Source organism: Marasmius oreades, chromosome 1 (genome assembly GCF_018924745.1).
Source record: "Marasmius oreades isolate 03SP1 chromosome 1, whole genome shotgun sequence".
NCBI lineage: Eukaryota > Fungi > Basidiomycota > Agaricomycetes > Agaricales > Marasmiaceae > Marasmius > Marasmius oreades.
The window spans coordinates 1,633,568-1,659,088 of record NC_057323.1 but is presented as its reverse complement, the minus strand read 5'-3'; the positions used below and the strand labels follow the sequence as shown (position 1 = coordinate 1,659,088).

Sequence of the window (25,521 nt, the reverse complement as noted above, 5' to 3'; positions counted from 1 at the left end):
TGTTGAATACCGTGGGTCTCACAAACTCTCAGTCCATTGCTCGCCCCCAGCTCTTTCCCTCATTCAACGCTCGCAAACATTGCCACTTTCTTTTTGCTATGTCCAGTTCATCCACAACGGCCAATGGTTCAGAGTCTGCTAATAAACGTCGAAGAACTGGCAGCACAACAGAGATGGCACGATCACCTGTCGACACTACGGCTGGCCCGCAGTCTCCTCAACCGGCACACATTCCCAAGAGAGGTGCACGAGCATGTACGGCCTGTAGGAAAGGCAAGAATCGATGTGAAGGAGAAGTACGTCGCGATTTCTGTAAATGCATCGACCCGTTCCGTATGTTCTAACTGGACCGTTCACCCCGTCGGCCCGGGTCTCTTTCGTTCCTCCCCCAGGCTCCTTGCCGACGTTGTCAATTGAGCGGAACGCCATGTGTATTTGAAAAACCAGAGAAGAGGCCTGCTCAAGCTTTAGCTGGGCCAGGCATTGAGTACGTGCATGTCGCTGTCCTCGCCCGGGTCTAGCTACTGATTTTTACTTTCAGGAGACTTTCTCGCCTCGAAGGCCAGTATTTGGTATGTCGCGTGGCAATATAACGACGTTTTCCTAACTTAAAGACCACCCTTAAGGTTATGCAAAGCCATATGATTGGAATGCAATCAACGCTTGAAAGAATTCTCGCCATTTTACAAGGACAAGCCCCCGGCAACCAATTGTTTCCCCCATCCAGCATCAATCCTCCAGCAAGTAGCAGTCATGAAGGAGAAAATTTTCCTGGTGGTGAAGACAGAATCAAATCATTTCCTCCTCTCCCTGGATTCGCGCCACCCGTTCGTCACCTTCTATCGTTTCTGATCTCCACGAGACCAACTCTTTTTTCAAACAGCCACACAAATATGCTACATACGGAATAGTTCCCAGCACTGCACCCTCATCAGATGATGAGTCCGAGGACACCCTTCCAAGAGCTACGCTGAATGCTCCAATTGAAGCTCTTCAAGGGCTCGCCAATGCGGCAGCTGAAGCGGCAGCAGCGCCATCCACCGCACCACCAAGGTAAATCAGCGACTATCACCACGTAGGGTTTTAACCTGACTTTCATCTGTTGATTTCACAGGGTTAAAAAACGCAAGCGTGCTGAACCTATTCCGCGCAATGCGTTCCCTCACGTTGTTGAAAAGGCATCTATATTCTTCCTTATTTGTTACTTCCTCACTGATGATTTTTAATATAGGGTCTAGTCGCCGATTCGGAGGCAAGGGAATTGTATAACATGTAAATGGCAGCCAATCTGGAGTTTAGCGCTATTTAGATCTCTCTCTCACGTGTATACAGATTTTTCGCAGGATGCCACCTCTTCATTCCAGTTTTCGACCCCGCTTATGATACATATGAAAGCTTGATGGAACGTACACCATGGACGTTCGATGCTATCCTCGCTGTCGCCGGTAAAATCCGGAGCGGAAACGGCCCCCTTAGTCCGACCTTCTACAAGTGCTTGGAAGAGGCGCAGGGTATTGCTAGGTCTTCCCTTTTCGGGCCAGTGGTCCGGAAAGAAGCGGTCCAAGGTTCGCCTGTTGCTCCCAACGTGTTCAACCTTCTATTGATACAGAATATGTAGGCATGTTGCTTTTGGCTGCCTGGAGCACAAATGGGTGGCTCCCAAGTGGACATGCGATGCGTATGGCCCTAGATCTGGGTCTGCATCGGGCCCTAGAGAAACTTGCGGACGACAATGGCAAGAAAAGGACTGAGGAAGAAGAACGAGACCTAGGTACCTACCTACTTATCTATTTCTTCCACATCACTGAAGCGCCGTATCTTATAGTGGTATCTGCCCGAATCTGGTTATGTCTTTATTGGTTTGATCATCAGTACGTGAACCTCAGCTGATAAGTATTTCTCTCAAATGACCCGTCACTCTTTCTTCTGAAGGATGAGTTTGGGGACTGGGCGGCCCATCGTTCTTCGGGACGAGAATTCCATCCGTCACTGTCGACTGCTTCTCAATCATCCAATGGCCTCGCCGACAGATGTTAGATTGATATCACAAGTGGAACTGATTGCCCAGAAAAGTGAGGCGTTGTTCAATTTTGGGTATAGACGAGCTGACAGTGACAACCTCCCAAGCTCAAATATACGAAACCCTAGCCCCACTGAATGGCCAAGTGAACCACAATACACTTGCATTCATTCGTCGTGCCAATGTGGCGCTCGATAAGTGGTGGCAAGACTGTGACGAATTGCACCGTAGGTTTCTTCTTTCTTCGAGATTGTCAGACCCTGATCCGGGAACAGGACAAACCATGGATGAAAACTCCCTTCTTCGCAAAATTCTTGTCGGAGAGTTGCATTATGCTAAATTATGGTTAGTTTGCGTTGCGCTGCGTGGGGTGTCTTGGGATAAGATGCCCTTTGAGCAACGTGAATTGGCTTTCCAGGCGAAAGACGCCGCCTTCACGTGTCTTTCCATATTCCTCAACTCCCCCGAATATCGGCAAGTGTGAAGCTGTCGAGGACCCAGAAGCGTTTTTGTAACACCTTTTTTTACAGTGCTGCACTTCGATATGCTGTTCACGATAGCCTTGTGACGGCTGCTTTTTCCGGCCTTTTCCTCCTCAAAATGGCCAGTCTGTTCCCGACCGAACTTGACCTCGGGGCTATCAGCACGCAAGTTGAACAGCTTGCACAACTACTTTCTGATGTCGCGGCCGAAAGGTAGGAAGTATTCTAGTCTATATACTAGTCGCGTCAACTGACCCGTTGCTAGATATGCTGTTACTCTTCGTATCATGTTGGCAAATTTGCGGCGTAGGATTGGATTAAACAGTGGCATTACAACACCGGTGCCTTCTATTCCACCGCCGGGGTTCCAGGAAATGGTCATGACCCCAACCTCATTCGTTGATCCCACGTTACCTCCACCTTTCACGATGGAAGAACTTGGTTTCGGACCTGGAGGTGTTGTAAGTCCATCGGTAATTCCACTCTGGCTACAAGAACAGGTAAAGATTTTTTCTAAGTTTTAGCCTTCTTGTATATTGATATAGTTTTAATAGAGTCTCAATGATCTTGGACTTCCTGTCAATGGCTCTGATGGTATATTCTTGCAGATGGGCGGCTCAAATGGTTGGGTCGGAGATTTTGCGCCCATGCCAGAAGCTTGGTAGATAGGAGATTTGCTTTGATAACTGAAATGACATCCTTTCTCTGTAACTCGAGGAGTTGTACCCTCTACGTGTTGTCAATATTACAAGATACGGCAAATAAAGGCATTGTAGTCGTCTATGCAGACCTTCCATCGTGATATAAACGCAGGTAAGAGAAATAAGAAATTTTATAAGACGGTATCCTCATTCTTCTTCATCGTCTTCTTCATCCTGTTCCTGCAAGAACTGTGATACACAAGAAGTCAGGGACAATTGTCAAGAACGAATTGTTCCAGCTCACCTTAACTAATGCTTCCGTGCTCTTTAAGAAATGCTGCCTGCCTTGAGGCTTTGAGCCCTTTTGATGCCAATAGATAATGGCTTGATCAGAGATACAGTCTTTATTATACAGAACCTGATAAATAGGATTAGTCACAGTTACAGAACATCGGAAGACGACATACTTTGAGAATTTGTGCAAATGTCTTGATGACGCGAGTATCCTCGTAACAATACACTTGTACAACATTGATAAGGGCAACCTCAGTTTTGGCGCCAGTGCAGAAGGCTTCGAGAATCGGGGCAAATTTCTGGGAAAGTCATATCGATTAATTGACAGGGTGACAGGTGAGCGATTGAAAAATAGAACACACCCCGACCTCACGCACAACGAGACCTTCGATTTGATCAGGACGCGCGGTCCAATCGACGGACGACATCAGTCCTTGCCAGATACAGAGAATCAACTCGGTATCGGGAATAGGATTAGTTTCTTGTTGTGATTTGATGGCAACGATGATCTGCAAGGGGGCGTTTCGACGAGGGATGTAATTGAGATGATACAAATATTTCTTACAGCCTCGTTGGATTCTTCGCGCTCGCGAAGAGCATATAGATCTTTTACGATGCTATCTTTCACAATGGCATACTGTTTCTTCGCCCACCAATCGGCTACTTGAGAAAGTCCCTCCTTCTTGAAGTATTCTTCGAGGTAGCGAGTCTCACGCTTGCTGGGGGGGAAGAAGAGGAGGAGGTCTTTGATACCACCCTTCTTAAGAGTCAAAGAAAGATGTTCCATAGATTGCTCGGAGAGGTATGCACGAATGATCAAGGTCAGCACATGTATAGATACATCTAAAAGCAGACGGCTTGAGCGGTGTATTTGCGAGGATCATTCAGGGTACTTACCGTTCTTGATGAGATGATCCTTCGTAAGACTCTGAAGAGAAGATGCGCTTGCAAGACCTCGAGCGAGAAGGAGACCGGTGGTCACCGCTACCTTGTCTTTCTGAGCTGGAGTCCAACGATGGATATATTGCAGAATCCCGGGAAGAGCAGACTCTTCGAGAGGTTTTTGTAGATACTTGTATCTGATAACGGGTGAGTGGTCGAAGGAATTCTAACATATGTGTTGAATTACACACCTCCGGATGAGTTTGTTCAGAACCTCGACATACTTTTTGAGATCGTCTACTTGGGCCGGTTCTTTTGCATTGAAGATGGTGAATGGCGAGATTGGAGCGCCATCATCATAGTAGCTCCCCCCAGGTTGGAGGAGTCCGCCGACGAGGATGATTTCAAAAAGAGTGTCTGCATATTTGAGATATTCGAGAGTTGAACCTGCTTGAATTAATTTTGTGGTGAAAGAATCGAAATCGCCTTCCGGTACGGTTTCTAGATATTTATAAAGTTGGTCTCTGAAGACTTGAGGGTGAAATTAAGTGCACTGCGCTGGAGAAAAGTTAAAAGAAATGACATGCCAGTTGGCTCGTGCTTTGCTTGGGCTTTTACGGCGCCCTTTCTTGCTTTGATTCTGACCCCCTGGAGCGAAGGCTTTTGAGCTGTTGATTGCTGCGACATCCACTAGTTTCGACGGGCACTCGAAATGTGGACGTGTCGATGAGGGGAGATGGAGAGGCGGAGGCAATCGATGCTGAGGCTGTGACGTACATGATAAATACTTGCCTAACTTGGCTCCAGCCTCCCCCCCACTTGTCTTCCTCTCTCCTTCCTCCACTTTGGACTTCAAAGCCTGTTACATATGTACGTCTTATAATGGCGTGTTTGGCCTGAACGTCAAAAGAATTTCGTGGCTGTAGAACTCTTACGACTATCACCGCCTCGTCCTCAAACCAGTGCGTACGCATACGGTTATCTCTCGCCTTTCTGTCACTTATGGATCATGTAGAAGCGCTTTATAGCATTTCGAGTCAGGTGTGCCCTACTTTAAATAAGCTGATTCGTGACATGAAACCCACATTACATCTGTGAGTTCCCCTCCTCTTTCCAGGAATCAGCCGAATTTTTAGTGGTGAGTATGGCTCTCAGGAATTCATTACCTCCTTCGACACAACCCAACGAGTACGTGCTGGTTCTTTTCACCGTCGCGTTCAACGATGACGATAACGTCTATCCTTCCAGTGAGTCACACAACGCCCAATCTCAACCTATCACTGTTGCAAGCGATTCAACAACATATGGGGTATGTTCCCGATCTTATAGTCGGCAGTTCCGATTCGATTCTGACATCTGTACATAGGTACTGAATCAACTTCCGTCAGGAAATATGCCTTATCGGATTGGTATCCACGCCGCCCAAGGAATAAGATCCACAATGGAAGACACTCACGCATTCGCCTTCGATTTTGATTCCGTTCGTGGGCAAGGATACTTTGCGGTGTTCGATGGTCATGGGAATAAAAATGTCTCAGAATGGTGTGGTGCAAATTTCCACAAGGTTTTGTCCACTTGTCTTTCCGAATGATGTCCTGGCTGAGAATCAATTGGCGCTCAGGTTCTACTTGAGACCATACATGACAGTGCAAATTCATCCCCAAACGACATCATGAAGGACGCCTTTCGCAGGGCCGATGAGAAGCTGGAGAAGGTGTCTGAGGACCACGTGGAGTGGTGTGATTCAGGTTCAACAGCTGTCGTAGCTTTTCTGCGTTACGAGAATGAGCAGGGTTCGCAGAACGCATTCGAAACGTCCTCTATCAAGCGAATACCAGAATCTCTTGGAAGCTCGATTTCAATACCAGGAGCGGGTCTTCTCAAAGAACCCTCTCCTGGTGCTCGTCGCGTACTATACTGCGCGAATGCTGGAGATGCACGGGCTGTCATGTGCCGCAATGGGGTTGCGACGAGGTTAACACAAGATCATAAGGCCAGCGATGAGAATGAAAAGGCACGGATACGACAAGCTGGTGGAATTGTCCTACGAGGTCGAGTATTGGGAGCGTTGGCAGTTTCACGAAGTCTCGGTGACCATGTACGCTATGAGGGGCTTCGCTTGAAGGACTATGTTATAGGCACACCATACACCTCGAGAACGGAGTTGAAAGAGGACGACGAATTCTGTATAATTGCTTGCGATGGTGTCTGTATCTGTTCCGTTATTGTTTATTACCCTGGCTAACACACCCGTAGCTCTGGGACGTCATTACCGACCAACAGGCCGTCGATATGATCCGTCGCCAAGACGACGTTCAGAAGGCCAGCGAGACCCTGGTGAATTTCGCTCTTCAGAACGAATATCTCCTCAGCCGGGACAATGTTACTGTTATGGTGGTACGGTTTGCGCCTGCCCCTTGAGTTTTGTTTCCTTTGTTGTTTCCTTTGTCCATTCAATCTTAATTTATGGGAGTTTGGGAACACGTGTAGCTTTTTGTTCTGTAGTCATAATGAGCTTTAGTATACTTTCTGGATGTAATTGGATACCTCCATCTATTGCTATGTGGCACGCTTTCACGGCTAAGATCCACTTCGTCATTGTGGCAATGATGTTGCATTGACGCTGATCTAGAGTCACTGACAGGCTTGTATAATAATATAATCTTCAACTTCCACCACCACCACCCGATCCCCCTTCCAATGCCTGATGTTATGGATAGTTCTCAATTCTGTGAGTTTATTTCTTTGCTTCCATATCTGATAAGACCCATATCCCAATTTGAATTAGCACCAAACTCTGCATCTGCGGCAACGATCACAATGGCGTGAGTCGTACTCCGACCATCATCTCGGCTGCGCTGACACAGACCAGGCCTCCAGAATCTCCAGAATCACCTACTCTGGCAATGCGCCGACTGCCATTCACCGATTCTCTGAATGCACGTTCAAAATCAATTACCACCGCCGACCTCAACACCCATGGGGTACGTTCCTCCTGAGTGTACTCGGTTTACCTTCCAACTCACCGTCTTCGCGATATAGGTCCTAAATCGACATGCCACCAAGAACACGTCATATCAAGTCGGTATTTCGGAAGACAAGGGCACCCGAAGAACGATGGAAGACTCCCATTCCTTTGTCGTCGATTTTGACAACATACGCGGACAGGGATTTTTCGCAGTCTTCGACGGACACGCAGGGAAACACGCTGCTGAGTGGTGTGGAAATAATTTTCACGAGGTAGGTTTCGATGGCCATTTATAACTCAGAAACTTACTGTGCGCTGTACCTGTCAAGACTCTGCTGCATTGTCTGAGAAACCCATCGAAACCCAACTCTACAGTCCCAGATATCCTCAATCAATCATTTCAAGAAGTCGATGCACATCTTTCACGAATGGCGGAAGAATCCGAGGGTAAGATCCACTCAGGTTGCACCGTGGTCACTGCCCTCGTTCGAATCGAGGATGAAAACAAAAAACAATCGTTCCTGGGAGTGGACTCGTCTCGTTGTTCTCCTGCTCCAGAATCTCCTAAATCATGTCGGAGTCGTAATGTCGCCGATGGCGAAGACAACGCTTATAATACCCACGATCGCGATAATGCCGAGACTCCCGATGCGGGATCGGGGGATGACTTGGGCAAGAATGGAAGTAATGGAAAGAAGGAGAAGAAGTTGAGCGGCACCCGAATCAAGAATGCATTCAAGAGCTTGGGCACGGGCATTTCCTCGCCGAAGACCCCAAGGTCTGGTTCGCCGGCCAGTTTATCACGTCGGGAATCTGGAGAAAATATCGCAGTGAGGACACCACCACCCGACGCAAGAAAGGTGCTATATTGCGCCAATGCTGGCGACGCGAGAGGAGTTCTCTGTCGTACCGGCAAGGCCGTTCGGTTGACTTACGATCATAAAGGGTCAGACAAACAAGAAGCTAAGCGGATCACAGACGCTGGCGGATTTGTCATGAGTGGTAGGGTGAATGGGGTGTTGGCGGTCACGAGAAGCTTGGGGGATTCGTCGATGAAAGAGTTCGTGGTCGGCGCTCCTTACACTACCGAAACGGAGTTGTGCGATGATGACGAGTTTTTAATTTTGGCGTGTGACGGCGTGCGTGTCTCCGACTCTTCTTGATTCCAAAACGTTAATCGTGATCTTCACATATAGCTTTGGGACGTCATCAGTGACCAAGGCGCTGTTGACCTAATACGCGACATTGAAGATGCACAGGCTGCCAGTCAGAAACTCTTGAAGTACGCCCTTTCGCATCATACCACTGACAATGTTACCGTCATTGTCGTGCGTTTCAAGAACCAAGGGGTTTCTGCTTAAGTCCCGAGTCCTTTGTACTGTATCTATTGCATCCACCCATTCGAACATTGGTGAAACGTAGGCATATATTCTTTTTTTTTTCATCGCTGTTTTCTGTGTCTTACGACAATTGGCAACAATATTTACGGACTCGGGGCTAATCGTAGGGAGCGACCGCTACGTTACATATTTTTCTTTCTCTTGAGGGGTTTAGTTGGAATATCACAAAGCGTTCTTTGAATGAAGTTCCTGGTGAGCATATGTGCAAAGTACAAAATACATACGATCCTTGTGCTTCACTTGGTTTTTTTCAACCACGTCTGCGGTCTGACTACGCAGGAAAAGGTTGCCGACGATGGATGACCCGACCCATAAGCACCTCGTCCGATATATCGATGAATGATGCAGGTAGCGATAGGTTCGAATGCTGGCACCCAGAGAAAGTTGTCAAAAGGAACTTTCTGCTGGAACTAGTTCCATTTTTCGTGATTGCTGTCGCTGTGCACAGTCGGGCTGTCCTTGTCGAGAATGAAATGAAGAGCGGAATGGAACCCGATGTTGATAGCGCTGCGCATGCGGCTCGGTCAGAGTATCGCCCAAACAACACAGCTCTCCCATCTGACATTAATCCATGTGTCCATCGGGTTTAAATACATGTATTTGACAATGATGCGACCATAATTTATACAACAAAGAAATTCGAGTACAGGTCACACGTTACAAGTCTTTCCAAACGTTAAATTTACCATCCTTGTCCTTGTCCTTGTCCTTGTCCATAATTGGGTCCATAGCCGCCGCCGCCATGATGAGGATGATGGTGGGGATGACCAGGAGGCTGAGCTTGTGGGAACCCATCAAATCCACCGGGAGGAGGAGCGAAACCAGGTTCATGTGGTCCACCACCACCTGGAGGTGCAAACCCTCCTGGACCGGCGGGATATCCCCCGAAACCACCCGCATCCGGGAAGGAAGGTGGACCACTACCTCCTCCGGGGAAAGACGGGGGAGGAGGAGAGGAATATGAAGGTGCATATCCACTGTGACCACCTCCTCCGGGGAAAGAGGGTGGACCGCCAGGGCCGGGGAATGATGGGGGAGGTGATGAATATCCACCCGGTCCACCGGGGAAAGAAGGTGGAGGCGATGACGCCGCATGTGCGCCTGGCGCCCCAGGAAAAGACGGTGGTGATGAATGTCCACCTGGTCCACCAGGAAACGATGGTGTTGAATATCCACCTGGTCCACCATGGAAAGACGGTGGAGGTGCTGACTGTCCACCTGGTCCACCTCCAGGCCCACCTCCGCCATAAAATGACGCTGCTTCACCACCACCTGGTGGTGGTGCAGCAGGTGGTTGCCAGCTACTCTGATTCGCATGAGAGTGAGAAGATGCCCCAGGATAACCACCAGGCAAAGAAGGCGCCGGTCCATCTTTCCTTTGTCCTTGACCGCCGCTGATATTACCCATAAACCCTTGAGCCTGTTGTACTCCGGGAATCTGATTGATGTAACCCTGCAGTCCAGATTGAGCAGCTAGTCCTTGACTGTGAGCATAAGATCCAACAGCCTCTGGGGCTCCTCCTTCTCCCGCTAACCGGATATTCTCATGTTTCTTGACACGTTCCTTCGATAAGCGGCTCAAAACCTCGTTCCTTCGTTTCCCTAGTCCGTCTACCCAAACCTTCATTGTTTGAAGCATCTCGCGTTGGATTTTGGAGTTGGGATCCTGAAAGTTTGGGTGGAATCTGGAACGTGTCAGTCAAGAAAGAAGGAGAAAAGACCTTTACTCACAAGCAGGATAAGATGTCCTCCGTAACGCCCCTTACATTCACACTAGGGTCATCCCATGCCTTTACAACGAGATTAACAGCGTAAGTCACAATGACTCTGGCGATATGACCAGCGGGTTCGTTCAAGATTAGGTTCTGAATAGGCGGTAAGTGAGGAGACTGAGTATACGGAACTCTGTGATGAACATACAAAGTGATCTTTACTCAGGAAAGAGTGGGTAGGATCCGACTAGAAAATGAATCAGTCAACGGACGAAGAATTTGAAGGAAGTAAAAGCTCACCGCTTGAGGGTCATTGAATACCTCATACTGATCATGGCTATCTATGACTTCTCCGGAAGCAGACTGAAGACCAGCAGTAGCCGTTTTGAGAATAGGTTTTAGGAATGGCTATTGCGTATGATTAATGTTTCGTCAGACCATAGAGAAACAAAACGGCACCTCCAAAGTCGTGAAAACGAACACGGAAATACTTTCCATGAGTTTCTCAATCAGAGGGCCCAATCCCGGAATCTTTTCGATGGTCTTTTCGATCTTTTTCACTACGCTATCACGGAAGCTCAAAACTTGCCAAAGGACGGCATGGAGCTCTTGAGGAGACATCTCTTCAGGTTTCTTTCCTCCTGAACCTCCCTGACCTTGAAGGCAGTCAATACAATAGACACTGCGAAACACTGTGTCTCTCACCTTGTGCCCTGATCCGCTCGACACCCTCCATATCCCTTGACATGGAATTCCCCTCCCCTCCAGGAAGCTTGAAGAGGAGGTCCCGAAGTACTCCCGCAGGGTCTGTCGTACCACCACCAGGCCCTCTGCTACGATCCTTTTGTTTCGCTTTAGTTATTTCTGCATTGAGGTCGGTTACAGAAGCTTGACTCTACCATGCCAACGTCAAAAAGACGTCCTAGGAGACCATACAAAAAATCACGCACCAAGTGATCACCGGCTTCACCAAGCAATGAGTGGATAAAGTCACTGGATCCAAATGTGCCAGTTACGATTGGTGCAACCCATTGACCGTTTGGTGCTTGTATCCTGACGCGATCACCGACGTGAGGAAAGACATCATGAAAGCCCATTGACATGAGTGTGAGTTCGCAAAAGTTTGAATGTGCTGAAAAGTCCTCTAGCGTATGCAACTAGCGGAGAGAAATAGAAATTCAGCCACCTACGAAGGGACTGAATTGACTAGATTATTCACCAAGGTACCCAAAAGCCGATATGCTTCATACTCATCCTCCTTTCTACCTTGTGAGCGTTGCTTTCTACCGAGGTGAATGCATTGCTCGAGTGTGCGCCTTACAAGTGCTCTCGATGTGTCCCAGTTGCCATTTTCTTAGTGTTTGATGAGTGGAATGCGTGGAGGGAGAAAAAGCCAAAACCAACCATTGGCAATATAATTCTTCATGCCCGTCCTCAGATCGATTTCAAGCTCCCTTGGCTGATGAGAAAGGTGGTTTGAGCGAAGGAACAGAATGGAGAGAAAAAAACTGACGTTGACGGGTCCTCGCAACCTTGGATCAAATTTCCTTGCGTCTTGACCATCACCATAACCTTTAGGGTTATCAATGTGTTCGGTCTATAAAAGACAGGGTCAAGGCTTGAATGAAGGATGAAGAGCTGACTTACGGGTAGATAACATCCAAGTCTTTCTCTTGTGACTTCAAACTCGTTGGTAGCGTAACCATGAGCCTACAAAAGAGGATATTAACGGCAAAACCTAATTGAAGACGGAAAATAAAACGAACCAGGAAACCCAATGCCATGCAGAGATTGATGATCGTCTAAAGCAGAATTAAGACAGGAACGGCAATCGAAGTGGGTTGGAAACGGCGCACTTGTAAGGGTAATTTGGTTAAACCTGCGATATCGACTGCCTGCAAAATCACCAAGTAAGCATATCTTCTCCTTGCATCAGGCGAGTAATTCGTACTTGACTATAGTCTCTCAGCCAATTCCTATGATTAAGCCGATCAGGAAAGATCACTGTCGTAATCCCGGCATTAATACTCACCCGAAATAGACTCTCTTGATGTCCAATCCACCAAACTTACTTCCACCTTTGCCTATCACGCTTGCGAGGGCAAAACCACCGGCACCTTTTTTCGCCAGTTCCGCAAGAACGTCCTCTATATCACCGTGTCGAAAAGCGCGTCCTTCCATGTAAGCGAAGCTAAAGAGATTGGCATGTCAGTTAAACGATAGAAAACTGCAAGGAAGGGTAATATTCAATTTGAAAAAAAAGCTCACGAAGGGATATTTCCTGCACCAAATGCGTAGACGCCATTGCCAGACAAACATACGGCGAAGACGAAAACCAGCAGGAAGAGAAGAGCTGTATTGCTGGGCATTGTACAACTAAGTAAATCTACTCTTTAATTGGAGGAAACTGTCCGTCGAGTATCGATGAAGATGGTGGTTCGAATACAACTTGAAATCTGAGCGCTCTATATGACGTATGTCTAAATTCGGAATAATTGCTGTTGTAAGTACCGCCCCCAATCGGCATGCTGAGCCGAGCCATGCTCTCTACCATCACATGTAACCGTGGTTTGGCGCCGTCGAGAACAGCGATCTTGCTGTTCTCAACAACAACAAGTCGTAGGCGAGATCCTTGGCCGCTTCCTCATTCTCCAGAGCACTTGGCCAATACCCAGACGTCCACAGATCTTCCTCCTCCGACTCCAATCGAACGTCCGAACGAATCACTTCAAACCATGCGTGCTAGACTTGTTTACCAGTCACGCAAACGTGGGACTCTCGAAACTGACCTCTTGTTGAGTACATTCGCACGGGACCATCTAGTTGCAATGACAGGAGCTGAGCTGAAGGAGTATGATAAGGTGCGTCGGCATAAGTATCGTTTCATACCTGGTGCTCAACGTTCGATTTCCTATAGCTATTAGACGAACCTGACTGGGATATCTACTACTGGTCAACAGGGAAGCGTTCTACGCCTGACAGATGGGCGAATTCTGGCGTCCTCGAAAAACTCAAGGTTCATGCACGAAACGAAGGAAAAGTTGTCCGGTCTATGCCTTCACTTTGAACATATCCCAGTGCATGTCATATATAGTGATACCTGCATAAATGATTGATACAGTACTAGTATGTATATCCAATCCAAGTGTCATTGGCATATTCGGATCCGCCATGCGATCTACGTCCTCGCCAGGCAGTGACGTTAACATGAGGACAGGCTCAACTCTCCTTCATACTCCCACTCAGCGAACAGTCCAGTTAGAACTTCTTCCCTCTATAGTTCATGTCGGGCTGGAACCAGAACAAAATGGGTAGCGATCCTCAGTATCAACAGGGGTACGCTCCCTATCCTGGGCCAACTCCGTCGTACGCGCAAGGCTACGCACCTCCACCTGATGACGCTTATGGTGGCTATGGGGGTGGGGATGTGAAGGACCCCTACGCGAATGACAGGTTCAAGCCGAAGAGCAGGATCAACGACCCCATTTTCCTCATTTTGTTCATTCTCCAGGTAGGTACTTCCTCTTTTAAGTCTCGCCATTAGTGTATCGACCCTTTTTAATCTTAGTTTCTTGGTTTTGCCGTATTGTCTGGAATCGCTCTCAACTCATGGGTTTCCACCGGTGGTAAAGGAGGTGGTCTAGGGAAAAGTGGAGGTCGCTCGGGCACCAGCATTACATTGAACGCGTAGGTCCTCATTATTATTATTTTTTCGAAGGATTTATCTTCTTGCTTCCTAGGAGCACGGCATACCTATTGCTGCTGGCGACTGCAGCAGCGGTTCTTTTCTCCTCGCTCTACCTGATCCTCATTAGGATGTTCACGAAAATGGTTATGCACATCACTCTCATCCTCAGTATTCTCCTCAACATGTACGTCATATTTTCTGTTGTATCGGCACCGGCAATTTAGACTTCAACTCGTGGTCGCATACAGCGGAATATGCATTTATTACTGGATTACCAAATACTATTGTGAGTCCCGAGCCCGATCCGCTCATTCGCTACTTACAATCCTCAAAAGCGGGAGCCATCATCTTCACTGTGATCGCCCTATTTTCGATTTTGTCATACTGGGGATACAAATCCCGCATTCCTTTGGCGTCACTCCTTCTGCAAGTTGTAATAGACATTTCGAAACACCACAAGACTGTCTATGTAGTGGCGTTTACGTCTCTTATCGTCCAAGCAGCATTTGCGGTGTAAGTATCATATCTGAGCCTTCCTTGCCATACCCTTGTTTATGAATCTTTAGGTGGTATGTCTTCACCTGTATGGCAATGTGAGTAATTCCCAATCATTTCGCCGAGGATGTGTGCACTGACATGAAATTCAACTTAGATACTCCAAGTGGACTCCCGGAGGCGCGAGTTCGTTTCTCTAACCTCCCGTTTATACCCTCAGCTGACGATTCCCAGGTTGCACCGGGTCGGCATGCTCATCCGGAAAAGTAGCTGGCTTGATTTTTTACGCCACGTTTTCGTTTCTCTGGACCTCTCAGGTCATCGGTAACGTTGCACTTTTGACACTCGCTGGTGGCGCCTATGGATCCTGGTACTACTTTGGACCGCGCTCACAAGGGGAGATGGTAAGCAACCTATCCCATTCTGAATCTAGCACTACCTTTGATTATTGTGGAAAAGCCTAATCATCCCAACTGGTCATCGTTCGCCCGTGCATCGACTACGTCCTTGGGATCCGTCGCGTTTGGCTCATTGATCGTGACAATCCTCGAACTGATCAAGTTGATTCTACAAGCCATACAGAACAATGCGAACTCTGAGGGTCATCGTGAGTCTATTAATTATAATATTGTCATTAAGCTTTTTGTCTCTCACACGCAAAACACATAGCCGTGGAGGCTATCTTGGCTTGTTGTGCGGCTTGTATCGTCGGCTGTATTGAGTCCGCCGTCGAATACTTCAATAGGTGAGATACGATGGCATTCTGATCTTTTTTGGTTACTCAATATAAGACTTGGAAGGTATGCCTATATTGAGATTGGTGTGTTTTCTTGTTCTTGCACTCTGTATATTCCCCCCCTGATGTTTGGCATTTAGCGCTTTATGGAAAGCCATACATCGCAGCCGCAAAGGACACTTGGAGACTGTTCAAAGACCGTGGAATAGATGCTCTCGTTAACGATTCGTTAGTGGGAATGAGTGAGCACAGTTTTCCACTTACTTGTATGTGCAGGTCTGACCGGTTTGAACCCTCCAAAGCGTTGACGTGGGGTGCTTACGCTGTTGGAATGCTATCCTCGCTATTCGCGTATCTATATCTTCGAAGTGAGTGCCCGCTCTCATGATCATGATCGGGACTCGGAACTGACATATGGTGTTTTTGCAGTTACCGCCCCGTCTTACAATGTTGACGGACAGTATACTGCCCCTGTTATCCTATTTGCATTTTTAATTGGAATCATGTGCTGTATGTGTTTTGTCTTTGGTCCTCCCGATGTTGCTTTTTGCTGATCCCTCGTTCTGCAGCTCTGACACTGTCATCCGCCATCGAAGCTGGTGTTTCGACCATGTCGGTTTTTCCTTTTGTCTAGGTCAAGGGTCAAAACATCGGAATTGAACGTACCCTTTCCACACAGATTCGTCGGTCTCGGAGAAGATCCTCAGGTCCTAGCCATCCGTGCACCGGCATTATTCGGCGTAAGTGGCTTTCCGACTGATCTTCCTATTCGTTTTCAATTTGCAACTGTGTATTACCAGCTTATCGCTCAAGCCTACCCTGACGTGGTTCAGGGTGTGCCGAATGCGTAAGAAGATGGGGAGTAAGAGTCCGCTCATGAGATATTTGTTGGCGTTACGATGGATGGTAGGGCCGATTCCTGAGTTTTTATTAGTTTTGTGATTTTTCAAGGATATGTTCAGCAATAAATTTGAGCTTGAAACACGAAAAGAAAGGGCGAGTTCAAACTTGATGACTTGAGATCACCGCACGCATACATGAGTTGTGTTTAGGGGAACGAAAGATGTCTCCCAGCACAGCAAGATGTCCACGAATTGCACCTCCTGATAGTGGTGCCCAGTACCAACGACAGGTTCATATCTCTGTTCGAACAAGATGGGGAATTCCCGTAGACACCGTCGGCCTCCAGACTCCTAGGTTGCTCGGCAACACCTCGATCACACGTCATTCACCTATAGCTGGTCGTACCACAACAATCTAGAGGTCTTCCGCCGCATCCGTTCCGTCCTCTCGACGTCTCTAAGATAATAGAACGACCATCTTTTCTCTACCTTATTCTTCATTAGCCCTTGCACGGACGTCCGAACGCCGAGCTCGACTTTGTGCACGGTGCAGACGATGATAACTACCATTAGTGTATTCGAATGTTTTGGGGGTTGGATGGTGTGAAGTCAAACTTATGAAACATGAAGAAGATCAATAAAAAGCTTTGTAGGCTCATCTCGTTAGAATTTTACCACATTTGCATCAGCTTTCATTCGTATTTAGACCATATGGCTGGTTTATGTGAACGAAGGAAACCTCTTGATGTATCACTCCTGCTGAGTGTCAAATGGATTGCCCCAGGGAGAGAAAAATCAAAGGTACGTACCATATTGTCTATAGTCTAGTGTGGATTCCAGTTATCTCCCTCCGCTCTCGGTTATGGCTCTCTTTCCCCGCTCCACTGCCTCCTCCGCTTCGAGCTCTCGGACAGCCGCCTCTACCCAACCGGAGATTCCATCCTTGTCATATGCATCTTTCAATCTTTCCTCAGCTTTATCCCAGTTCCAATGGGGGTCCAGGTGTAGTTTTAAGCCGGCATTTTCGTCGAGATGTGAACGATGTATACGCGAGGACAAAATAGGCATCCGAGTGATAATGAGCTCTCGCATCCGTTGGGCAAATTGTTCAGTCTGAAAGTAAGACGTCTATGTGAGGAAGTTTCGAGGAAACTCGACAAACGATAAACCCACAGTATCGACACCCATCGTGTTTTTTACACCCCATACTAAACCGATCGTACCTATTGCGACAGCGAAGGTTGCGATTCCAAATGCTTTGATCGTCAGAAACGCAGGATTGAAATCCAGCTGAACAGGCTCCTTGTTCAGATCTTCTGGAGTCCCTTCTTCTGTGGAAGGAGGGGATTCTTCGGGAGGTGGAGGAGAATATGACAATTGGGGAAGCGCGTGTGCACGTTGTATTACGACGCGCTTTGGCGGTCCAAAATCACTCGAGCTTGATGTGGGTAAATGGAAACGGTTGGGTCCTCCACGTTTGATGGTTGTTCGAGGCGGAGATCCAGAAAACTGGATATTCTTTCGCCGTCGTAACCAAAATGCACTAGAAATCAAAACCGACGCTGCTATTGTTCCTGCAAACTGAGATATTAATATATCTTGCTCTATGCATGAACGAACCGAACTACTTACTAGAGAATTGAATAGAGGACTGGGTCTAGGTGCTTGTTTGTGTGAGGATTGTGTTTCGGGATCGGGCATGGTGAGGGTATAATAGGGAAGAAGAGCGCAGCGCGCAGCCACCGTCTCGTTCATTGTTCTCCGCTACCATTGAATGCTTGTTCAAACCAACTCTACCACAGTTGTGGAAAAACGACTCGCATGGCATCCCAGACACTTGAATCGATTCATAGTCGCGGGGAATTCTCAAATAACTCTCTACGAATGTGCTCCTGGTCAGCCTGAGATCAGGCATATTACTTCTCAAAATGACTTGAATCTAATGAAGGTACAATCTCACTTGTATTACTTAGAATCTTGGCGTGACAATGTTCTGACAGTGTTTTACATGGTCTCCAGAGCCGCTCTTTGATGACCTGTTGGCCGTAGGTCATAGTAATGGTCGCGTCGATTTAATTCGCCTGGAATCTTCGCGATATACTGGGGCAGACAACATATTGTCTGCTGGTCCTGTCGTGTCTTTACCTGTGAAGAATCAACGAGCATGCAACACTTTGGCGTTTTCTGGGAAGGATCCTAATTATCTTGCGGTAGGGTTAGATAAAGTCAGAGGGGACGCGAGTTTGATTATCTGGGATGTGAATAGTGCACTTCCCATATTATCCTTTGGAGGGGCGACCTCTAACAGCTCTACAAGTAATGGTGTGGATGTTTCCAATCAAATTCTACGCACCAGGTCCTCTCCCGCTATCCCTCGTACGGAGCACGGTACAAAATTCGACAATCGCATGCTGCAAGTTCACGCCACGACAGACTACGTGTCATCCCTTGCTTTTCTTCCTGACTCCTCTCATCTCCTTCTAGCCGGAATCTCCAGCCGTTGGCTTCGTCTATTCGATCTACGTGCCCGGCCCTCCTCGAGTAATAATAATACCAATCTCCAGAACGGGACCGGAGGAGGACCTGTTGCAAATGTTGCCTCAAAGGTGCAGGGCGTAGTCACAGATCCTTTTGATCCTCATCGAGTTGCGTCTTGGGGTGATGGAGTAGTTACAGTTTGGGACGCAAGGAATCTCGGAGGTGGTTCTCTCCTAACTTTCACGGAGCGAGACGGTGCTGCAGACGGCGGTATTTTCCCCTCTGCTCAACTCACCACCTCGGCCTCTACCACGTCTTTGGCAAGCTTACCCAGGAAAGGGACCGGACTTATCTCTGGCTCTGCACCAGAAAGAGTCACTTCGCCTTACATTTCCATCGAATTTTCGGCCAATCGGAGGGGACAGCTGGCCACTCTATCGAAAGACGCGCCCTACGTTCGTTTGTGGGATATTTTAGAAGCATCTGTACCCTCTGCATGGTCAACGTTCTCGCAAACAGATGTGCTGAGCCGCGTCACGAACAGTGATCTGGTCTCTGGTAACACTTCAACAAGAGATAGGGGCCGCTCACTCCGAGATAGGGAAAATAGTACCGGAAGTACCATCTCTGACGGTCGAAAGCAAACGCTTTCATTACCCAAGAGAAGTTGGCCCAATTTTCCTTCATGGGGTGGGCGAGCCAGTTTGCCTAGCGTTGAACGAGAAATAAGCAAAGATTCCTCTGTCATAGCGACTTCACTAGTATTGAGTGACACGCGAAAGAGTAAGCTACCGTTCTTTATCCTGCAATCCAGTTGATGAAACACCCTTCTAAGCAAACCCTCTTCTTCCTATCACTGGGCCTGAGCACTATCCATCCCAACCCCGCACGCTCACATCTTTTGCTCTTGTTCCAAGCCCTTCATTTTATAACCGGCAGCAACCCAGCACATCTACTAAAATCGTAATGATTACCTCTGCAGGCGAATTAGCTCTCCAAACACTGCACGATTCACCAAAAGCGGAGGCAGCTTGGAGCGCTAAAGGTCATATAGGCGGCATTGGGTTTGCTCACAACGAATCACAAGCGCCATCCAATGAGCAGTGGAACGAATATGCGGGTTCTCCATCTCCGTCGACCGACAAATCCAAATCCAAGTCACAGTCACAATCCAAGCTGGAAAGTTATGATGATTACCCTCATGGATGGTCTCGCGCTGACGCACACCCGCGTAATTTTGATGGAGCTGAACCATCGAAAGCAAGTCAGAGGAGCAAGGAGGTGTTGAGTTCAGAATCGCATGCTCCCCTCACCGTTGAAAGAGGGAGACGACAAACTAAACCAACAAGGGAGCCTGGTGGCACACGGCTCGATCCTATATATACGCTTCTAGCAGATGATGATATTTCGTCAGTCATGAGGCGTCGAGCTCGGAAAGGCTACGGCTTTGGGAACGTATGTATTTTCGCCTGATTTGCAATGGGTGATTGTCCTCATGCTCCTACCAACAGGCATCGCAAAATGCTACCCTCGTCTACGATCAGGGAAACGCCATACAATCACAAAATCTGTCGACTTTGTGGACTTGGATTCACCGTATGAGTGTCTACTTGATCTTCTCCGATGCGGACCACCCACTAACTAGTTCCTTAGATACGCAAACCCATCTTCACGCCCCCACTCCTCATGTCCAAGGTTATGATTTTACCTACCAAGGGGTCTGGAGGATCTGGAATGGACTGACCGATAATCAGGATTTGTTGTCATCCAATAAAGCGACCGCGGGAACCGACTCGCCCATGGAAGAATCCATCAGCGCAGATGCCACGCCCGTTCATCGAAATAATGTCGAGCTGCCCCCTTTGTTGCTCGAGGGAAGTTTATTAGGTGAACCTCTTGCCAAGAGGTCCGGAAAGCACAGCTCGAAATGGAAGAGGAGACATGTGTCAAGCACAAGCACACCTTCACCCATCCCGACCCCTCCGAACCGAGAGAACACTTGGCACGCTGCTTTGAAGGAGATAGCAGCGAGATTCTCATCATTGGGATCTCAAACTACCATACGAGTGGCGACGTCGAAGATGTTGCAACGGCAGGTATGCTTGGGGTTACTGGGATGGGAAAATGAAGCTTTGGTTGGGTTTGATTCGAGGTCTGTCCGGAGTGGTACGAGTCAACCTGCCAGCAGAGACGAGCTTTCCAGGATTGCTTGTTGGCTTGTATTCTTCGGACAGTGGGAAAAGGCTGTCGAAATGCTTATCGGTAGTAGTGGTGGGTATTACTCTCGTTTGGTTCCCCCCAATCTTAGCTTACAGAGCACCCTTCTTACGTAGATGAAACTCATCATATGATGTCGGCCACCATTGCTGCTCTTGCACCTTCTGCTTTTCCTGCTCAATCGACCATCAATACAGTCCAACCTTACCCGAGCCCGCTCAACGCCCACTACTCACGCCTAAGAGCCAGAGTGCAGGACCCGTACCTGTGGGCCATCCTCACATATCTAACAACTCGAGATGTTTCACCTATTCTTGGTATTGGAGAAGATGGAGAGCCAAAACGGAAACTGAACATCGCTTTCCGGGAGCGCCTTGCCCTCGCTTTCATTTTTCTCGACGATTGGAGTCTGTCCAGTTATCTCCGCCGATGCAACCAGATGGCGAAGAACCCAGAACAGATGGATGATGATATTGGTTTGGATTTGATAGCTGTTACAGGACTAGCTTCACCGGAAGGAAGAGAGGTTCTTGGTTGGTGGGTGGATAGGACAGCTGATGTGCAGAGCGCAGCGCTTTTGGGATGGATGGGCCTTACTTGTAATATCCACTTTTTCCAGCCAAACAATGCGAAAACAGAGAAGGGGAAAGCTGCGCGAGCACGGAGGGAAGACAAGAAGAGAGTTGAAAGGTGGGTGGAGATATATCGTGATTTGTTGGACTCGTGGCAGATGTTTCATGAGCGGGTTGAGTTTGATATCAACAGAGGTGAGATTGGGCGGCGCGTGATGGCAAACAAAGGTTCGGTAGGGAAAGTGGAGTGGCCTACGATACCGAGGCAGATTGTTATCCGATGCAATTATTGCAATAAGCCCGTTACACCTGTTCCCAATATGCAGGGAGAGATTCCGCCTAGGAAGGGCAAGGTTAGATCCACGAAAGTTTTGATTTATTTTTACTTACCCATTTTTCCCTCGACAGCCAACGGTATGTCCTAATTGTAGCAGAGGATTACCAAGATGTTCGGTTTGTTTGTTGGTACTGTCCATCGTCCAGGATCCTGTTCGCAATGCCCAGCTCGTGGCGCGCGATTCTGTGAATCAGTCAGGTATGGTTGTTCCGACTGTTAGATGTTCTGGTGTTTGACGTCCACGACATTCAGATACCGTTGACGAAGCGATAGTCATTTGTCAGACATGTAGGCATGGTGGACATGTTTCTCATATCTCAGGGTGGTTTTTTGGGAACGATGGAGAAGGACCTGGTCATCATGTCTGCCCAGTGGCCGACTGCGATTGTCGTTGTGCTGATCATTTTTAAATTGTAACATTATCTCCAGACTGTTATCTCAATGTGTCATAATTCCCAACCGTGACTCTGTACTTTCTATGCACAATTTTCTACATGTTCACTTGCGTGTTGAAAGACGAAGTAGCGCTTCACCAAGACTATGGACATGAATGAGTTTCGAGCGTCAAGGTCGAAGGAAAGAACGGACTTACATATTAAGCGCATGGTACCTCGGTGGTGACCACATCAACACGACCCAATAATTTTGCTTGGTTTGCAGTGAGATCATTCATCGCTCCCTCGGAGATGGTAAAACCCTCCTCGGTGTGGTCTATGGCAAAAATGACGATACTCCTCTGAGTGAACTTGGTGGTGTACTTCAATTCCCAACACGTTCCACACTTTTCAGAGTTCCATCCTTCAATAGCACTGGCAGCACCAATGTGATTAAATTTAGGCAAAGTGCCAAAGGTGGGTCCGTAGCCACGAGTGATAAGACCATTAGGGCCGTCAGAACAGGCGACAGATTCGAGTCGGCCCTCGGGCTTGTCGTAGATCTTGTCGAATTGGACGATGACTGCGTTCGAGTGGAGAGCGAAGAAGACGGCGACGAGGAGGTGGGCGAACTTCATTTTGAGCTAATACTATCCGGACGAGACCTTTTTATACGCTCGAAGGTTGTTAGCGAAGCTCATGATCTAGACCTTGACGTTTGGTTTAAGAATTCATAAGAATTCAAGAAGCAGGTGATTGATCCAGAAGACGCACTGTTGCCTGGTTGCAAATGCCAAACTATCCAGGAAACAAGATGACTATCGTGAAGTCACTTGAGCTGGGCAGAGTTGACCGTCGGTGGATTGATGGTGTCAAATTTCCTAAACGAAGTCTCGAGAAAGCGTACAGGTCTTTGAAGCACGACGAGCGTAAAAGCCGCGTTTACGGAAGTTGTAGAAGCCCAGAGCGGAACAATTACCTGCTCGGGATCTGGTCATATGCAGCGACTCAAAATATGCAATAGAAGGACTTACGAAACACCTCGGAAAGTGGGAAGACAACGGATTCATTGGAGTAGAAAACACACAGATGATTGCAGTCACGGCAGCACGACTGAGAGAACGGAAAGCGCTGGTCCTCTTCAAATGGGTAAAAGGCTACTCCGGTATTGCTGGAAACGAGAAGGCAGATGAGCTTGGCGAAGAGGGAAGATTAAAAAGAGAAGCAGACCTGACCATTCCTCCAGGTTTCCGGCACGGAGCTATCAAAACTAACCCAAATGCTTGCATACCAGGGCATAAAAGAAATCAAATCCAACTCCCATAGATATCAGGAGGCAAGAGACAGAAGGAAAACAAGGAAAAACCTAAGACGAGCGAAGAAGACAGTCAAAACCGAACCGTCAAGCAAACAAATTTGGAACTCACTAGGAAACAAGACGGTATCAAGGAACATACGGAATTTCCTATTCGTACTCCTGCATGGAGGGTATCGCAACGGGAACTTCTGGAAGTCCATTCGGAACGAGCAGAATGCCCGTACTGTGGAGAACAGATGGACATATGCTATCAAAAATCGGTTAACTATCGACGGGCTCATGACCGATGTTAGAAAGTATGGGAAGAAGTCCTTTCCTAAACGCGTAGTCAAAGACACTTGGAAGGATGTTACGGTCGAGCTTCTAGACAACCTCCGCACGGAGACGACGCCGACGGATTCTCGGCAAGCCCCCGAAAAGTTTTACACGGTTCAAATAGCTCATCAATACAGCAATGCACTGGCTGGTATACTTTACGTCTACTTAGAGCGATGGGAAAAGCAAACAAGTGCTTAAGTGTGACGCATACGATACCACACTGTCCAATTACACCCCAATCGGTTGTAAGTCAGATCTGAGAGTGGCGTAGTGGTCACCATAAAGACATCGGCGTTGCGTGGACAATGAACATGGAGCAAACAAGCGGTCAGGTGACGATCGACTATCAACGTTGTGCAAGTCAAATACTAACACAAGCATGGAAGATGCAGCGTTATTATGGATGTACAAGTCTGCCCGCTCGGTGCATCGTTCCCCGTCTGCAAAAACACACTGTACAACGAAGAGCTTCCAGCCTTGCACGCGATGAAGTTGAGCTGTCTTGGAGACGTAATGATAATGGTGTCTCCCTCCAATCCCCAGTTCGTGGTCGTCGCAGTCGCACCAAAAGTCAGTGCTTTGTATGATGTCGAACTTGCAGTGTTGGCATTCAGATACAGGGGAGAGCCGGAGTCGGTATTCAGTTTGATGCTACTACCAATAGCGAAATAGCCGGACGACGACTCGGGGCCCAACACCGCAGTTCCGTCTAAAGAAGATGAGAATTTGGAGTATGAAAGGAATGAACCGTGGCGTACTGTTGTTCTGAAGATATAAATGGAAGACAGGATCCTGAACCGCACGAATCTGAGAACCGGTAGGTTGGGGTCCCGTACTAGTAGTGGTCGTGGGAGGGGGATTAGAGCCACCAGAAGTGGAGGTGGGGGTTCCACTTCCAGGTGTACACTGGGAGTAATCTGCGAAAGGAGAGTCAGTCATGCAAAAATCTTTGCTCAGCTCAGATACATCAGCTCACAAGGGTTGACAACACTGCACGTAGAACCTGATACACAGGTGGTGGGTCCCGACCTAAAGTAAGTTATGAGCGTTGCTAGATGTCGCTAGATGAGTACCCGCCATCCTATACCGCCACATTGTCCCCAAGCGGGCGACTGTGCATTTGACAGTTGGGCAAGGACGAGCAGAACAGCCAAAGAAACCAACAACATCATGTTCCGGGATTCTCCTTCCAAGTCCGTGTCCGTTATATATCACATTGGTAGGATCCCAACCTTATCTCAAAAAATAATATCAAGAGGGCTAAAGTCGGGGTAGATGTAGTCCATGTGCTAGTAAGAGGGCAATTTTCGGTGATTCGATGACTCTGGGTGTAATGATACTGCCTCTGCGTTGGTTCTTCCGTTCTAGCGTCCACTCGGATTTTTATGGTACATGCCGTGTGCAGTCTGTTTTTGTGGTCTGAGCATGTCATAACTAACATACTTCTCCAGGGTCGCCATGAATGTTGAAGAAAGAAAGAGTGAAGACGACAAGAGCTACGTTGAGGTTGAACGTTGAACGTTGAACAGCTGACCCGCATCAACATCGGCGCGACAGTGACCAACCTGTCTTGACGGCAGTTCTCCGCAGGTTCTCCGCATCCTCGGACGGAACTACGAAGTCCTAGCGTTTAGAGCATCTATTGATGGGCAAGGTTAAGTTACACTAGGTGTGCAATAACGCCTATTTACAAGAGGAGAAAAGAAGAGCGAAAACATATGGATACGGTTCATGCACACATAGGACC

At 47.9% G+C, this 25,521-nt stretch overlaps 12 protein-coding genes across 12 annotated transcripts; 7 read left to right on the top strand and 5 right to left on the bottom strand.

The window, feature by feature from the left end:
- Positions 1–13: 13 nt before the first annotated feature.
- On the top strand, positions 14–3,203 carry E1B28_000457 (uncharacterized protein). Its single transcript, XM_043146281.1, has 16 exons — positions 14–296; positions 393–487; positions 542–572; positions 627–827; positions 884–1,053; positions 1,115–1,178; positions 1,232–1,272; positions 1,333–1,565; positions 1,619–1,771; positions 1,826–1,871; positions 1,933–2,072; positions 2,128–2,247; positions 2,296–2,494; positions 2,551–2,715; positions 2,768–3,002; positions 3,057–3,203. The coding sequence occupies exons 1-16, from the start codon at positions 99–101 to the stop codon at positions 3,165–3,167; spliced, it is 2,202 nt and encodes a 733-aa protein (XP_043014983.1). The 5' UTR covers positions 14–98; the 3' UTR covers positions 3,168–3,203.
- E1B28_000456 (uncharacterized protein) lies at positions 3,204–5,112 on the bottom strand. The gene is made up of 8 exons (XM_043146280.1): positions 4,907–5,112; positions 4,571–4,850; positions 4,335–4,516; positions 4,003–4,280; positions 3,800–3,946; positions 3,611–3,736; positions 3,448–3,561; positions 3,204–3,392 (listed from the first exon to the last, which is right to left on the bottom strand). The coding sequence occupies exons 1-8, from the start codon at positions 5,004–5,006 to the stop codon at positions 3,351–3,353; spliced, it is 1,269 nt and encodes a 422-aa protein (XP_043014982.1). The 5' UTR covers positions 5,007–5,112; the 3' UTR covers positions 3,204–3,350.
- Positions 5,113–5,393: 281 nt separating this feature from the next.
- E1B28_000455 (uncharacterized protein) lies at positions 5,394–6,740 on the top strand (the record flags this gene model as incomplete). Its single annotated transcript, XM_043146279.1, has 6 exons — positions 5,394–5,413; positions 5,475–5,507; positions 5,568–5,628; positions 5,686–5,883; positions 5,941–6,525; positions 6,576–6,740. 6 exons carry the CDS (start codon positions 5,394–5,396, stop codon positions 6,738–6,740), a joined length of 1,062 nt encoding a protein of 353 aa, XP_043014981.1.
- A 279-nt stretch (positions 6,741–7,019) lies between these two features.
- Positions 7,020–8,648, top strand: E1B28_000454 (uncharacterized protein; the record flags this gene model as incomplete). Its single annotated transcript, XM_043146278.1, has 6 exons — positions 7,020–7,050; positions 7,108–7,144; positions 7,192–7,303; positions 7,362–7,559; positions 7,617–8,426; positions 8,484–8,648. The coding sequence occupies 6 exons, from the start codon at positions 7,020–7,022 to the stop codon at positions 8,646–8,648; spliced, it is 1,353 nt and encodes a 450-aa protein (XP_043014980.1).
- Positions 8,649–8,725: 77 nt separating this feature from the next.
- E1B28_000453 (uncharacterized protein) lies at positions 8,726–12,853 on the bottom strand. The gene is made up of 17 exons (XM_043146277.1): positions 12,668–12,853; positions 12,432–12,590; positions 12,351–12,375; positions 12,256–12,294; positions 12,166–12,201; positions 12,047–12,109; positions 11,913–11,996; positions 11,804–11,858; positions 11,619–11,752; positions 11,350–11,556; positions 11,105–11,294; positions 10,859–11,055; positions 10,700–10,807; positions 10,608–10,646; positions 10,419–10,552; positions 8,912–10,372; positions 8,726–8,861 (listed from the first exon to the last, which is right to left on the bottom strand). The coding sequence occupies exons 1-16, from the start codon at positions 12,766–12,768 to the stop codon at positions 9,370–9,372; spliced, it is 2,574 nt and encodes an 857-aa protein (XP_043014979.1). The 5' UTR covers positions 12,769–12,853; the 3' UTR covers positions 8,726–8,861; positions 8,912–9,369.
- Positions 12,854–13,134: 281 nt separating this feature from the next.
- Positions 13,135–13,466, top strand: E1B28_000452 (uncharacterized protein; the record flags this gene model as incomplete). The annotated part of the gene is made up of 2 exons (XM_043146276.1): positions 13,135–13,260; positions 13,317–13,466. The coding sequence occupies 2 exons, from the start codon at positions 13,135–13,137 to the stop codon at positions 13,464–13,466; spliced, it is 276 nt and encodes a 91-aa protein (XP_043014978.1).
- Positions 13,467–13,682: 216 nt separating this feature from the next.
- On the top strand, positions 13,683–16,169 carry PNS1 (Putative choline transporter, neither null mutation nor overexpression affects choline transport; the record flags this gene model as incomplete). The annotated part of the gene is made up of 17 exons (XM_043146275.1): positions 13,683–13,910; positions 13,968–14,086; positions 14,140–14,271; positions 14,336–14,373; positions 14,423–14,600; positions 14,654–14,680; positions 14,740–14,768; positions 14,817–14,986; positions 15,042–15,189; positions 15,252–15,327; positions 15,383–15,402; positions 15,459–15,560; positions 15,621–15,686; positions 15,748–15,828; positions 15,888–15,930; positions 15,998–16,058; positions 16,119–16,169. The coding sequence occupies 17 exons, from the start codon at positions 13,683–13,685 to the stop codon at positions 16,167–16,169; spliced, it is 1,569 nt and encodes a 522-aa protein (XP_043014977.1).
- Positions 16,170–16,673: 504 nt separating this feature from the next.
- On the bottom strand, positions 16,674–17,896 carry E1B28_000450 (uncharacterized protein). The gene is made up of 4 exons (XM_043146274.1): positions 17,793–17,896; positions 17,334–17,741; positions 16,970–17,273; positions 16,674–16,916 (listed from the first exon to the last, which is right to left on the bottom strand). The coding sequence occupies exons 1-3, from the start codon at positions 17,859–17,861 to the stop codon at positions 17,001–17,003; spliced, it is 750 nt and encodes a 249-aa protein (XP_043014976.1). The 5' UTR covers positions 17,862–17,896; the 3' UTR covers positions 16,674–16,916; positions 16,970–17,000.
- A 38-nt stretch (positions 17,897–17,934) lies between these two features.
- Positions 17,935–22,174, top strand: E1B28_000449 (uncharacterized protein; the record flags this gene model as incomplete). Its single annotated transcript, XM_043146273.1, has 8 exons — positions 17,935–18,108; positions 18,161–19,421; positions 19,474–20,093; positions 20,150–20,234; positions 20,292–20,909; positions 20,972–21,780; positions 21,836–21,962; positions 22,017–22,174. The coding sequence occupies 8 exons, from the start codon at positions 17,935–17,937 to the stop codon at positions 22,172–22,174; spliced, it is 3,852 nt and encodes a 1,283-aa protein (XP_043014975.1).
- Positions 22,175–22,359: 185 nt separating this feature from the next.
- E1B28_000448 (uncharacterized protein) lies at positions 22,360–22,776 on the bottom strand (the record flags this gene model as incomplete). Its single annotated transcript, XM_043146272.1, has 1 exon — positions 22,360–22,776. One exon carries the CDS (start codon positions 22,774–22,776, stop codon positions 22,360–22,362), a length of 417 nt encoding a protein of 138 aa, XP_043014974.1.
- A 641-nt stretch (positions 22,777–23,417) lies between these two features.
- Positions 23,418–23,972, top strand: E1B28_000447 (uncharacterized protein; the record flags this gene model as incomplete). Its single annotated transcript, XM_043146271.1, has 1 exon — positions 23,418–23,972. One exon carries the CDS (start codon positions 23,418–23,420, stop codon positions 23,970–23,972), a length of 555 nt encoding a protein of 184 aa, XP_043014973.1.
- Positions 23,973–24,142: 170 nt separating this feature from the next.
- On the bottom strand, positions 24,143–24,946 carry E1B28_000446 (uncharacterized protein; the record flags this gene model as incomplete). Its single annotated transcript, XM_043146270.1, has 4 exons — positions 24,143–24,483; positions 24,533–24,691; positions 24,751–24,803; positions 24,852–24,946. The coding sequence occupies 4 exons, from the start codon at positions 24,944–24,946 to the stop codon at positions 24,143–24,145; spliced, it is 648 nt and encodes a 215-aa protein (XP_043014972.1).
- Between the last annotated feature and the right edge of the window lie 575 nt (positions 24,947–25,521).

Bases quoted from the DNA above. Each gene is read 5' to 3' on its own strand.
- E1B28_000453 (XM_043146277.1), bottom strand. From the start codon at position 12,768: ATGCCCAGCAATACAGCTCTTCTCTTCCTGCTGGTTTTCGTCTTCGCC. The intron at 12,591-12,667 runs GTGAGCTTTTTT...CAATCTCTTTAG, and splicing joins GGTGCAGGAAATATCCCTTC to CTTCGCTTACATGGAAGGAC. The intron at 10,647-10,699 runs GTGAGCTTTTAC...TTCATTTTCTAG, and splicing joins TATTCAATGACCCTCAAGCG to TCGGATCCTACCCACTCTTT.
- E1B28_000457 (XM_043146281.1), top strand. From the start codon at position 99: ATGTCCAGTTCATCCACAACGGCCAATGGTTCAGAGTCTGCTAATAAA. The intron at 1,872-1,932 runs GTACGTGAACCT...TTTCTTCTGAAG, and splicing joins CTTTATTGGTTTGATCATCA to GATGAGTTTGGGGACTGGGC. The intron at 2,073-2,127 runs GTGAGGCGTTGT...CAACCTCCCAAG, and splicing joins GGAACTGATTGCCCAGAAAA to CTCAAATATACGAAACCCTA.
- E1B28_000456 (XM_043146280.1), bottom strand. From the start codon at position 5,006: ATGTCGCAGCAATCAACAGCTCAAAAGCCTTCGCTCCAGGGGGTCAGA. The intron at 3,947-4,002 runs GTAAGAAATATT...GCCCCCTTGCAG, and splicing joins GCGAAGAATCCAACGAGGCT to ATCATCGTTGCCATCAAATC. The intron at 3,393-3,447 runs GTGAGCTGGAAC...TGTGTATCACAG, and splicing joins GCACGGAAGCATTAGTTAAG to TTCTTGCAGGAACAGGATGA.
- E1B28_000450 (XM_043146274.1), bottom strand. From the start codon at position 17,861: ATGCCCGATCCCGAAACACAATCCTCACACAAACAAGCACCTAGACCC. The intron at 17,742-17,792 runs GTAAGTAGTTCG...TTAATATCTCAG, and splicing joins GTCCTCTATTCAATTCTCTA to TTTGCAGGAACAATAGCAGC. The intron at 17,274-17,333 runs GTGGGTTTATCG...TCTTACTTTCAG, and splicing joins ACACGATGGGTGTCGATACT to ACTGAACAATTTGCCCAACG.